Below are 12,389 nucleotides of genomic sequence, written 5' to 3'. Positions count from 1 at the left end.
AGTTCTAAGTCCACAGAACCACATCTCAAGAATTGAAAGGGCATACAGAGGCCCCTTGGTCTCATTCTTGATCTGATGCATAAGTCATCTCTGTCATCTCCTCCTATACAATTTACCAGTCTCTGCTTGAATACTTCTATCAATAGTGAAACCATTACCTCATAAAGAATCCACAAGAATGCTGGACTGCTTTTGTCAATGGTATATTGTAGGGAGAAGGGGATAGTTACGGCCATTGAGAGCAGAAGGCAGACTTTAGCTGGAGATACTCCCCTCTTCCTGGAAGAGGTAAGAAGGGCAAACCCCAGTCACCTGTGGTGACACTACAAGCAGAACAGCCTGCAGGATTTCAAGGTGATGCCTCCTGTACTACCTGGACCTGAGGATACTCACAGCCTGGTCTTTCCCAGGTTCCCCAGATGCGGGGGATGTGAGGCGAAGTCTGGGGCTGAGGAGCCAGCTCAGGGTAGTAATAGCACGTGCAAGGCCTTTGTCTCCTTGTTGGAGTCGGTGATTCCTGCACTGCTTCCCCACAGGGCCAGCTGGAGGAGAGCTGTAGAGATGCGGGAAGCGGACAGGACAGTGCGGCATTGCCCTTTCTCTGGCTAGGTGCTGTGATTCAGACCCAAATGTACACAGGCCTCTGGCCCTTTAGTACCCAGGGAAGTGGCCAGGGAGTACTGTGCTGGGACTGCATGGGAAGGCAGTGGCTGCCAACTCCTGCAAGGCCTGGGGTTGAGTCGTGGCTCTTCTCTGCGCTGTGATCTCCTTGACATTAAGGTTTCTCCTCAAGTTGGCAAGTTCCCTCCTCTCTGCTCCACACGTCCTCTGACGTGGGGTCAATCACACTGCTGTCTTCATACTCTGACCCTTCCAGAGCAGAAGCCTGCTCCTCAGTAGTTAGGAGCATGGCCCCTGGCACAGACGGACTGAGTTAGGAAGCTGTCAGGGAGCCTTATGGGACTGACCCATCCTGCAGGCTGGGCCTGTGGGGTCTTCCCGGACCACCAATCACTGCTGGCACCCTACCCACCGAACATCACCTCCTCTACAACATCCCTTAGTCTGACTACCCAGGCAATGCTTGAATTCCTCCAGTGATGCTACCCTGGTTCCACTCATTTACGTAGAGCTCTGACGGTACAAAGTTCTTCCCAATGAGCCTTCTCTAGAGCTTCTACCTACCGGACCTTGTTTAGCACAACAGAGCCATAAGGAGCAAGCCCAACCCTTCTGCAAGGGCAACTGTGGAAGCATCCAAAACAATCCTTCTATCCCTACCACCACCAAATCAGTACCTGCCAGCACATGGGCCCTCTGTCCCTAGACCCTTCCTCACACCATGGTCTAGTTTGCTATATGCCTCAAAGTACAGTAAACAGAACAGAGAGAATCAGACCACATGTTGTTAGAAATGGAAAAGTTTCATCTTGCAGCTTGGGAAACACAACTGTGCAGACAGGATGAGACCTGCAGGCTTACAGCACCTGAGCCTGGGATAAGGTCAACATTCAGTATGCACTGAATGAAAAGAACATTAACGGTGCTTGGCACAAAGACCCAGGGGTATAAGAAACTGGCACATACTCAGCAAGTGGCTTCAGGGCTGTAGCCCCCCCACCCTCCTCCTAGGCTCCCACACGGGTGGGCAGACTCATGTCATCAGCCCCCAAATGATACTAAGTGTGCCTTTTCTTTTCTTTTTTTTTATTACCTACATGAAAACTGCTGTCCTTCTCTTCCTTTATCCTTTAAATGTAGGAGACACAGGAAATTGACCTAAATCTGATGGAATCTGACTTCTTTTGAATGTTTTTTTAAAAATATTAATTAATTAATATATCTATTGCACAAGAAACACCTGTGGTTACTACAGAATATACATAAGCAAAAAAATACTAAAATTAGCTATAATTCTACCACTTAGAAATAAGTCTGAAGTGGGTCTCTTGTAGACAGTATATGGATCTTGTTTTTGTATCCATTCAGCAAGCCTGTGTCTTTTGGTTGGAGCATTTAATCCATTCACGTTTAAGGTAATTATCGATATGTATGCTCCTATGACCATTTTCTTAATTGTTTTGGGTTTGTTTTTGTAGATCCTTTTCTTCTCTTGTGTTTTTCCCACTTAGAGCTCTAAGTTCCTTTAGCATTTGTTGTAGAGCTGGTTTGGTGGTGGTGAATTCTCTTAGCTTTTGCTTGTCTCTAAAGCTTTTGATTTCTCCATCGAATCTGAATGAGATCCTTGCCGGGTCATCTTGGTTGTGGGTTCTTCCCTTTCATCACTTTAAGTATATCATGCCACTCCCTTCTGGCTTGTAGAGTTTCTGCTGAGAAATCAGCTGTTAACCTTATGGGAGTTCCCTCGTATGTTATTTTTTGTTTTTCCCTTGCTGCTTTCAATAGTTTTTCTTTCTCTTTAATTTTTGTCAATTTGATTACTATGTGTCTCAGCGTGTTTTTCCTTGGGTTTATCCTGTATGGGACTCGCTGTGCTTCCTGGACTTGGGTGGCTATTTCCTTTCCCATGTTAGGGAAGTTTTCGACTATATAATCTCTTCAAATATTTTCTCTTCAAATATTTTCTCTGGTCCTTTCTCTCTTCTCCTTCTGGGACCCCTATAATGTGAACATCTTTGCATTTAATGTTGTCCCAGAGGTCTCTTAGGCTGTCTTCATTTCTTTTCATTCTTTTTTCTTTATTCTGTTCCGCAGCAGTGAATTCCACCATTCTGTCTTCCAGGTCACTTATCCGTTCTTCTGCCTCAGTTATTCTGCTATTGATTCCTTCCAGTGTAGTTTTCATTTCAGTTATTGTATTGTTCATCTCTGTTTGTTTGTTCTTTAATTCTTCTAGGTCTTTGTTAAACATTTCTTGCACCTTCTCGATCTTTGCCTCTGTTGTTTTTCCGAGGTCCTGGATCATCTTCACTACCATTATTCTGAATTCTTTTTCTGGAAGGTTGCCTATCTCCACTTCATTTAGTTGTTTTTCTGGGGTTTTATCTTGTTCCTTCATCTGGTACATAGCCCTCTGCCTTTTCATCTTCTCTGTGAATGTGGTTTTTGTTCCACAGGCTGCAGGATTGTAGTTCTTCTTGCTTCTGCTCTCTGCCCTCTGGTGGATGAGGCTATCTAAGAGGCTTGATGGGAGGGACTCCTAAGTGTGCCTTTGAATCCAGGCGAATCCTTCACGAGCTAGAGGCTGAATTCAACTGGCAAACCAAAGAATAAAGTCCAAAGGGAGACGAAACTACTGAGACCACTCTGACCTGACTGATGGCAGCAGCTGCTACGTACTGCTCTCGAGGCAAAAGCCTCAGAGGTTCTCATGGTGACATGTAAAAGACGACTCAGACAACTGTAGACATGCATAATCTTTAGTATGGCCATGCTCCTAACAATTTACACACATTGCCCAGCACTTTCATTCAAGATCACGTATTTTCAAGGCCTAATTATAAATAACAGCCACCATTTATTAAGCATTTATTATGTGCCAGGCACTGTGCTGGTGCTCTTCATATACAACTTTAATTAATCCTCATGATCCTATAAAATAGAAACTATATTTATAGATAGGAAACTTGTATCCAAGATTAAGTAGTAAATAGCAGAAGGTAGAATTAGCCACAGGCCTATAGGGCTCAGGCCTGTGTTCTGAACCCCCATTTGCTATGCTGTTTCAAGACCCGGAGGCCCTGTGTCCTCATCTTTGCTTAGGAGGTCAGTGACGGCGTAGATGTCATCCTGGTCCCTGGGCCTCTGCTCCAAGCTCATCACCTCTCTTGGGTCTCCAATGCAGGGTGGTACTGAGGCTCTGAAACACTGAGTCCTTCAAGCATGATGGAGAGAGCTGCTTTATTAAATGACGTCCTCAGGGATGGGCAACCTCCTAGAGGAGGAGTATCTTTCCAACTACCTTGCTTCCAACTTCAATCTCCAATTGCTTTTCATCACAGCTTGCTTGCTTTCTTTCATACTAATAAAACAGTTAAGACAATTCTATCCATTTTGTTTTATTTGTTAAACTGCTAAAAAGTCATTGGGGAAAACATAAACGAAAAATAAAATCGACAGAGATTTAAATATCAATGAAATCAAATCCACTTTTCATTCCTACACTGTAATGTGCCTAAAACGATCATCTCAGGGCAAGCCACCCAGGACCCCTGAGCCGTATGGGAAACATCACTCAGAGCACCAGCTTCCTCAGGGCACAACAGGTGGGCACTGACATGAACCCTGGTTGGTGGGAAGGGAGCACAGCGAGGAGAGAGAGTACAGTGGAGCCAATGCCTAAGGGTTGCTTTCATTTGACAATGAACATGGTGGAGGGAGCCACTTACTGGTGACCATGCAGAACATGCCTTCTGCAGTTCATGGGGAGGCTGCATGGGGTACAGGCTTTGAAGTTCGGCTTCCTTGCCCCTGGGTGTGTTCAGATCCTCCCCACTGACTTGTGTGCTGGTAAGAGACCACAGATAATGCAAAGCAGAGCACATCACCATACTACGATCACTACAAGGACAAGGACAGACAAACCAACCAGGAATGTCACTCTGAAGAAGCAAAGCAGAAGGAAATCCAGAAAAATAAAGTGAAAGGAAAAGGAAGCATCCCTTTGTTCTCCATCAGCTGGTGGCTTTCTGTCCTCCAAAGTCAAGACTTCAGTTGCTTTTCTTTCTTCTTCCTCTTCTTCTATTTTAAAGAGTTTGGACACAGTTCCTAGGATAGTTCTTGGTTTCAGCTCTTGATAGAAAACTCAAACATGAAAATGAAATCAATCTCTAGAGGGCCGGGAGGAGAGTAAGCCCAGTATTGCCTTACAACTAAAATTTAAGCTTGTTTTGATACCAAATGTGTGCTTCCAAATGTATGGTGGGTGCGGTGGGTGGGTGGTGGTTTGCGGAACCCACCACTGAAGTGTAGCAGCAGGGCAGAAATATGAGCAAAAATACAGAACCCTCTCTGCTGCACAGCCTGCAAAATGAGAAAACAGCAAGCTCTGTTCAAGAGGATGGGAAGAGACTAAAATTCTCACGACATCAGTGAGGTGGCCAGTGGAGTCAATGTGACATGGGGGCTCTCAAAGGCACACTTGCAGGAATGGAAGGGGGTTAAAGCTTCAAGTAGAAACAAAATGTATTTTAAATACTTAAATATGGATAAATATTTACTTTAGGTGCTCCTGAGGGTTTAAAAAAATATTTTGTCTCATTTTCCTCAGTGAATTTTAAGACAAAATTGGCATCATGTCAAAACCAGAGTTGTGGTTAAATCTGATCTGACTGAAGCATCCATGGCGCTGTGGAAAGGGTCACCTCAGCTGAGACGCCTGAAGTTCCACTGCATGGGGCGGCTTCACAAGGGCCCAAGGAGACAATCACCTTGACTATGTTGAGTCACTCTCCCAAGATGCACGGCCACAACGCCCAGGAGCCACCAGGACCAACACCACCAGGTGCGGAAGAGGCAGGTTTTCCTTAAAGAGCTGTAAACAGACAGTCTGGTTCCAAGTGGCGCAGGTAATCCTGGGATGCCATGGAGTTCCGAGGAGCCACGTTACTTTCTAAGAGAATCATCATCTCTGTTGCCTGCCTACTTGGGGAAAGTAGAAGGAATCAACAAGTTAACAGCTGGCTTAGGAAGGCCACAGGACAAAAGGAAAGATTACAAAGTTGAGATTCTGAACTTTCAGCCTTCCAAATACTTTATATTGAAGTAGGAACTGAGTTTGGAGGCACTGTCCATGCACAAACGCAATGTCATAAACAAGGTTCAGCAATAGCAATGATGCCAAAATTGCTGATCTTCTAGGCTAGCTTTCTCTTGTGAATAAGGACCCCCGCGTGATCAAACAGTCTTTGCCAAAGAAGGACTGGCAACAGGCCCAGAGCAGAGAGTCTGGAAAGCTAAGTGCTGAGCTCTGAGCAGTTGGACACCACAGTAAGTAGGCACATGGTAGTTTCCTCATCTAAGAGAGCACATAGAGCAGTTTCTGGAACACATACCCCTCCCCATGAGCTGGCCCTTTCCTGGGCTTGGCACCAGGGGCGCTTTCCCACCAAGACCACATTGTAGAGCTAATGGCTAGGGGAAAGGATTTAACATGACGTTAACAGGAGAAAACAGACTTATCAGACAGACTGCTAAGAGCTGGCTGAGAGCCAGGACCCAGGGCCAGCTGTAGCAGGCTTGCGCTTGGGAAATGCTAACAAGAAAAAGGGGAGTGTGGGGATGAGAAATGCAGTGTTTTGAAATTTAAACCCTAAAGGCAAAATAAAAATCCTCTTTCTATTGATAAGAAATCACCAAAATAATCCACATTTAAGTGGTGCCAATGTCTCCTATGTCCAGGCCATGGTTTAGACACTGGTAACTTGTAATCTCCTGTGCCAACCAAAAAAAATGCTCTGGTTGGTTATACCTTATCTCAGAAATGACATGAAAGTAAAAACCCAAGCCTTGTTTGGGTGACAGGTAAACATGACAATGACAAAGAAGGAGCTGCTCCCAAGGTCAGCCATGCATCAAAGAGGCCAAGCACGTGATACTCAACCCAATCACCAGTCAACAGCCAGGCAGAAAAATGCATGTCACAAACAAGGGCAAAAATCATTTCTAGAAGGAATTGTTATTGGGATTCTCTCCCAAGATCAATTTCCACATTCTATAAACATGGATGGGTGTGTCCAATGTGCTTTGGAAATAAAAAGAAGCCCATGAGGTAAAACAGTATCTTTTTTTTTTTTTTTTTTTTTTTTTTGCGGTACGCGGGCCTCTCACTGTTGTGGCCTCTCCCGTTGCGGAGCACAGGCTCCGGACGCATAGGCTCAGCGGCCATGGCTCACGGGCCCAGCCGCTCCACGGCATGTGGGATCCTCCCGGACCGGGGCACGAACCCGTGTCCCCTGCATCGGCAGGCAGACTCTCAACCACTGCGCCACCAGGGAAGCCCAAACAGTATCTTTTGATGCTTCAAGGATTTCTCATGATACTGGCATCTCAGAATTCCCTACTGGTCCCCTAGTGACACCAGAAAAAGGATTCCAGAAATACTTCTGAGAGATTTCTCTGGGCACCCAAGCTTAAGAAAAGAAAGTGCGAAAGGTTTTAGGGCTTAAAAAAAATCCACATATTAAAGAAAAAGAGGGAGGGAGGGAGGGAGGGAGGGAGGGAGGGGTGCGGAGGGAAGGAGGAAGGGAGGAAGGAGGGAAGAAAAGCAGCCTATAAATAGAAAAGGCAGCCTCTGAGGATCAGGTTTTAAGGGAAAGAAAAAGAGAACAAATGTGGGTTTTGGCAACTGCAACGAAATATGATTGTCAGAAAATTCCACAATCAGACACCAGAATGTTTTCTGAAACATGGAGAGAGCAAAGACCAATGGACACTAGGTGTTTCTGCATAAACTTTGTTTCACGATGATCCCGGCACACAAACGTGGAACAAAATCCCTTGTTGGGTAACTTTCCTCAGTCACAAAGAGCAGAATAGGGCCAGGCATAGGGCATTACTGCAAAGAGAAGTTTTCACAGGTCCTCTGCGGGCGGGGCAGGGCGGGGAGAAGAACAGTTTTCTACAGGTTACTTTTACCCTGCCAGCCCCTGAAGCATGGGAATCTGAAACCTCTAGTCGTGCATCTTACACATGCCCTTTCTTTTTCTAACTCTAAGAAGGCCAAATAAGATTTACAGGTGGCTCTTCAGTTTCTTTAGTAAGGTTCTGGTATTAATCTATTCCCTAAATTCTTGGTCTAGTTATCAGCAAAGTAGAAAAAGGCAGCACAGCCTCTGCTAAAACACAGCAACAATTTTATCTGAACCAGGACGGAGATCTCTCCCTCTTTGTAAACAGAGTTGGCTATATAATATATATTTATATAATTCTTTTCTTTATGAAGATTTGATCCCAGCCTGGAGTGAGTGAGGTTGGGAATTGGGGTTTGGTTTATGAGAGCAATTTTGTCCTTTGTTTCCTCAATTCTCAGTCCAAATGCTTGCACGCTGGAAAACTCCAAATTAAAAGCCACAGGAAGGGACAGGGTTTTAGAACATATTATCTCTTTGCTCGCACAAAGTACAAGGCGTTTGTTTTTGGATAGTACTTCACATTCTGCTTCTTGTCCATGAGTCCTCCAAATATGATGAGTTCACCCCTGCCTTGTACCACTGTATGCAGGCTGGTTTCGGGAGGTCCAACCACAGAACTGCTATTAAATACTTTCCATTTGACTCGCCCCTTCTCCTTGGTGTCTTTAATGTCCAGCACGTACATCTGCATGGGCTTGCAGTTCATACTCTGGTACAAGGGTTTGCCAACATTTAGGGACTGTGGAGGGTGGTGGCCCAGGCGCCGGGCAATGGGAGGTAAGGAATGTCCATCTCCTTGGGTAGGCCCTGGGCGGGGAACGGGCACTGTTTCTCCACTGCTCAGGTTCTGGCTCCCAGGGGAGCCTGGAGAAGACCCCAGAGGAGGACTTAGTGCTGCGGAGGCTGGGGGTCCTTTGGACGACATTGCTTTGATGGCTTCTAGGCTCCGACGCAGGGCACCTGGGGAAACGGCTCCTGCAAGGGCACTGGCCACATGCGGTGGGGTATGCACACCATTTGTCTGTTCAGGAGGGTGTCTCAAACTTCCCCCAACTGTTCTGTTGTCCACGCCATCCATATGACTGCTACTGGAAGCAGGTTTCGGATCCCAGTTCAGATCCATTGATCCTAATCTTAGATCTTTCTGATCCGGTAGTGACCCTCGTCGGGGGGCCAAAGAAAGTCCCATTTTTAGGTCATATCCTTCAGTGGTGGATGGAGTGCTAGGAGATATAGCCTGTACAGGACTGTCCAAGGAAGAGCCACCTACAGCTGCTGATCCTGGAGATAAATTCCCACCATTGAGGATGGGAGAGCCATCGCCTCTGGCTGGGGAAAGGCTTCCTTCTCGGGAACTTGAGGGTGTCTGTCTTTGCGCTCTGGGCCTCAGCGTTCCCCAGCGGCCGTTAACACAAGGAGCTTCATCCATACTCCTTACCGGAGACTGAGAGCGGTATTCTCGAGGTTCGGGAACTAGGGCTGGAGGAGTGGCACTGATAGGTGATGGGCGGGAGTTCAAACTGGGGCTGAGTGGGGCTCGCCCACTAGGAGCCTGGCTGAAGACCACCACACACTGCCCAACCTGGAAGACAAAAAACCTGTGCTCAGTTCTTATCATCCATTTAACCATCAAACATTTTGTCACGAGCATCTGGGATGTGCCACGTGTTTTGTAGGTACCTGAGATGTAGAGATGAAAAGAATGCAGTCTGCCCTCTAGGCTCGATGTGGGGATAGATGGGAACAATTTGTTGCTACAGGGAGACATGTGCTACCATTTGAATTATCTCTACAGAATAGGGGTAGAGTGGAGGAAGGAATCAAGTATTTGTTTGGGGGACCCTGGGGCAAGTTTTAGAGACAAAGAGATGCTTAAAGCTGGGGCTTAAAGGATAAGTGGGGCCCATGTTAAGTTTTTCCATCTAGTGGCTCATGTATGTGAGAAATACCCAAAAAGCTATGGTCAATGTCCACCTCTTTTGTGACATCAAGGGGTTTTCGATTTCCGTACAAAGTTGCTTGGGAATCTGATGAGTTAATTTGGCTTTAGAGTTTAGGACCTCTCCTTCTGCTGGCCTGTCAGTTCCCTACTTACTCGGCAAGCTGGATGGCACCACAGTTCTGGGGCCCCATGGTCTTCATTTTCTACCTTGAGTGGTTGCCAGGCCCAGGGACCTGAGTGCATGTGCAACAACCAAGCATCCTTGAACAGCTGTAAGAGAAGCACCAACAACAGGACTCAGGTGTGGTACATGTTACAAAACACATACACACACAGAGCTGGAATCTCAAAGTTGTGCTGTCTGTCATAGAGTGTGTGAATTCTTCAGAAAGAATAGCAAAATCTCTAGCCATTCATTCATTCATATATTACCACTGGCCTGGCACGTGAAATTGTACTTGTGACCCCATGAATCAATTTTAAGTGGTTTTGAATTTTGCCTGTGGTTTTATGTGTGTGTATGTATCTGTGTGTGTACACTGATGAAAGGGTAGATAATACATATCCAGAATGTCTGAATCTGCATTCTTTTTTTTTTTTTTTTTTTTGCGGTACGCGGGCCTCTCACTGCTGTGGCCTCTCCCGTTGAGGAGCACAGGCTCCGGACGCGCAGGCTCAGCGGCCATGGGTCACGGGCCCAGCCGCTCCGCGGCATGTGGGATCTTCCCGGACCGGGGCACGAACCCGTGTCCCCTGCATCGGCAGGCGGACTCTCAACCACGGCGCCACCAGGGAAGCCCTGAATCTGCATTCTTAAATAAATTCCATGTGAACTCTGGCCATTATCCATCTGCTTTTCTGTCCCATCCCTCCTTGAAAACATGACAGCAGCAAACCTTACAGCCCAAAGACTAAGTGGGAGTTAGGAAGGCTTTAGACAGGAATATCCAATAGACGAATGTCTCTGATGAAAAGCTTCCCCCCGCAAAAAGAGAGTGGAGAAGAAGGCCAGAAAATACAAAGGCTATATACCCAAAGTGGAAAAGGTATTTTCTAAATAAAAATGCTACAGAAATGGCCTTGTACACTTTGACAAGATGAGACAGGGGAAGCAAGTTTTGAATACTTAGCAGCATGTGCAGGGGAACGCCATACCAGCAATACTCACAGCATTGGGACCGCCACACCCTCCAAGGATTAAAATAGTTGCATCATCTATGACAATCTGGGGAGAGGAAGAAATTTAAAATAAACCTACAAAGACACAGGCATCTGAGCTTCCTATACTTCAGTGGTAAATGAAAATAGTCTACTCAGCTCCCAAATGAGAGTATTCTATTTACCATAAGACCTCCATTACCCAAACCATGTCAATTCTGATCCTCGTAAACAAATTACTGATGATTCACCTGAATGGATTCTTTGTTGATCAAACATTATTAACATGAGAGTGCCAACCACATAAAATGCAGGGTTCTCTTGAAAAATAAAAAAGCAAAGTAAATGCTTTCAGGAGAGGCATAATATAAAGCCAACAAAAATAATTATAACCCATTAGAAGTTGAAAAATAAATACCAGCCAAAAAGAATGATAAATTCTCCTTGGCTTCTGTATGTTGGCATCTTACCTGACTCCCTCCTCCCTCTCCTGTCCTAACTGAAAGATGCTACAGTGTTTGCTGAATAGTTATTTTAATTTCTGAGCACCTGAGATTGGCCACCTCGAGGATGAGGACTAGGGCCGGAGATGTTCGGCTTGGACCACGCCCACTGCTCGAGGTCAAGGACCCAGACATCATTGCTCCTATAAGACAAGGACAAAAGAATGAAGCAGTTGGGAGCTCTCAGGGCCCACAAGAACTGATATAAATGAAGTTACATTCATAAGGATGCCCCGCAAAGTGCCATGCTCATAGTCAGTGCTCAACTATATTTTTCTTCCCCTCCTTTCCCTGGAAAGGAGACCTTCAAACCTTTGCTCTTTCCATTGACCCATAAGGCCTCAGTTGAGTCATGTCTGTAGCCAAACAATAATACCCAAAGCTAGAGTTAATTAATTGGTGATAGCAGGAAATAGATACTAGTCATGATACAGTCCTTCAAAGGCAAAACCCACAAGGAAGAGCAAAAAATTATTCAAAAGGCAGTTCTACCATTGTCCAGGAGATAAAGATTTATTGACTTTGGCTACAAAAGGTAATTTCACCATGGCTCATGAAAGCTGCACTTTTATCAAGGACAAATTGGCATCTCCAACCCTCAAGGGACCAGTATGGCAAGGATAGACTCCTAAATGGCAGTCTCTATTTTATGGTCCCCTCTCTATGGTCAGTTATACACACACAGAAACACAGGAGTAAGAGCTCCAATACCTTAAGCCTTAAACCCTCTCATCTGGAGGGTAGAGCTCACATTGTCTCCTCCATACTGTTTTAAAATAAGAAGATGGAAAGTACCCTAAGGGGGAATAGGGTTGGATCTGGAATGGTTTTACTGCTGACAGCCCATCAACCTCCATTTCAAAGCACAGAGGAAACAACCACTACTGCTCCTAATGCCAAAGCAGATACATAGTGATTCAGACAGACTGCTCCGGGTCTGGCCTGAGCTGGCCAGTCGTGGCCAGAGGTGGAGGACAGTGGGCAGGGAGAACCACCTCACAGAGGATGTCAGGCCTGACACGGTTTTCTTGCTCCTACCCACTCCCTCAATCCATCCTATTTGGAGAGTGAACCGTTTCCACCTGTCCTGTCAATCTACCTCTCTCCTTCTCTAAAGCCCCAAGGGTCACGAGCTGGGCCATAAAGGAGAAGAAGGAAAAGTACTCTGCTTCTTAGAGGGCGGCCTTCTGTAGG

General features: G+C 45.9%; 1 protein-coding gene across 1 annotated transcript in view; it reads right to left on the bottom strand.

Annotated features, from left to right (window-relative positions):
• Window positions 1-6,980: 6,980 nt before the first annotated feature.
• FBXO42 (F-box protein 42) overlaps window positions 6,981-12,389 on the bottom strand; it is a 69,376-nt gene continuing 63,967 nt past the window's right edge. Inside the window, exons 7-10 of the mRNA XM_081255996.1 lie at window positions 11,242-11,338; window positions 10,703-10,759; window positions 9,688-9,804; window positions 6,981-9,174 (exon numbers count right to left, since the gene is read on the bottom strand). Of these exons, the coding sequence (XP_081112122.1) occupies window positions 8,059-9,174; window positions 9,688-9,804; window positions 10,703-10,759; window positions 11,242-11,338 (1,387 nt within the window). The 3' untranslated portion in view covers window positions 6,981-8,058. The remainder of the gene's footprint in view (window positions 9,175-9,687; window positions 9,805-10,702; window positions 10,760-11,241; window positions 11,339-12,389) is intronic.

Source organism: Mesoplodon bidens, assembly GCF_964165515.1.
Source record: "Mesoplodon bidens genome assembly, chromosome: 2".
In the NCBI taxonomy this organism is placed as follows: domain Eukaryota; kingdom Metazoa; phylum Chordata; class Mammalia; order Artiodactyla; family Ziphiidae; genus Mesoplodon; species Mesoplodon bidens.
Note: the sequence above shows the minus strand (reverse complement) of the source record. Positions and strands in the feature narration are given on the sequence as shown.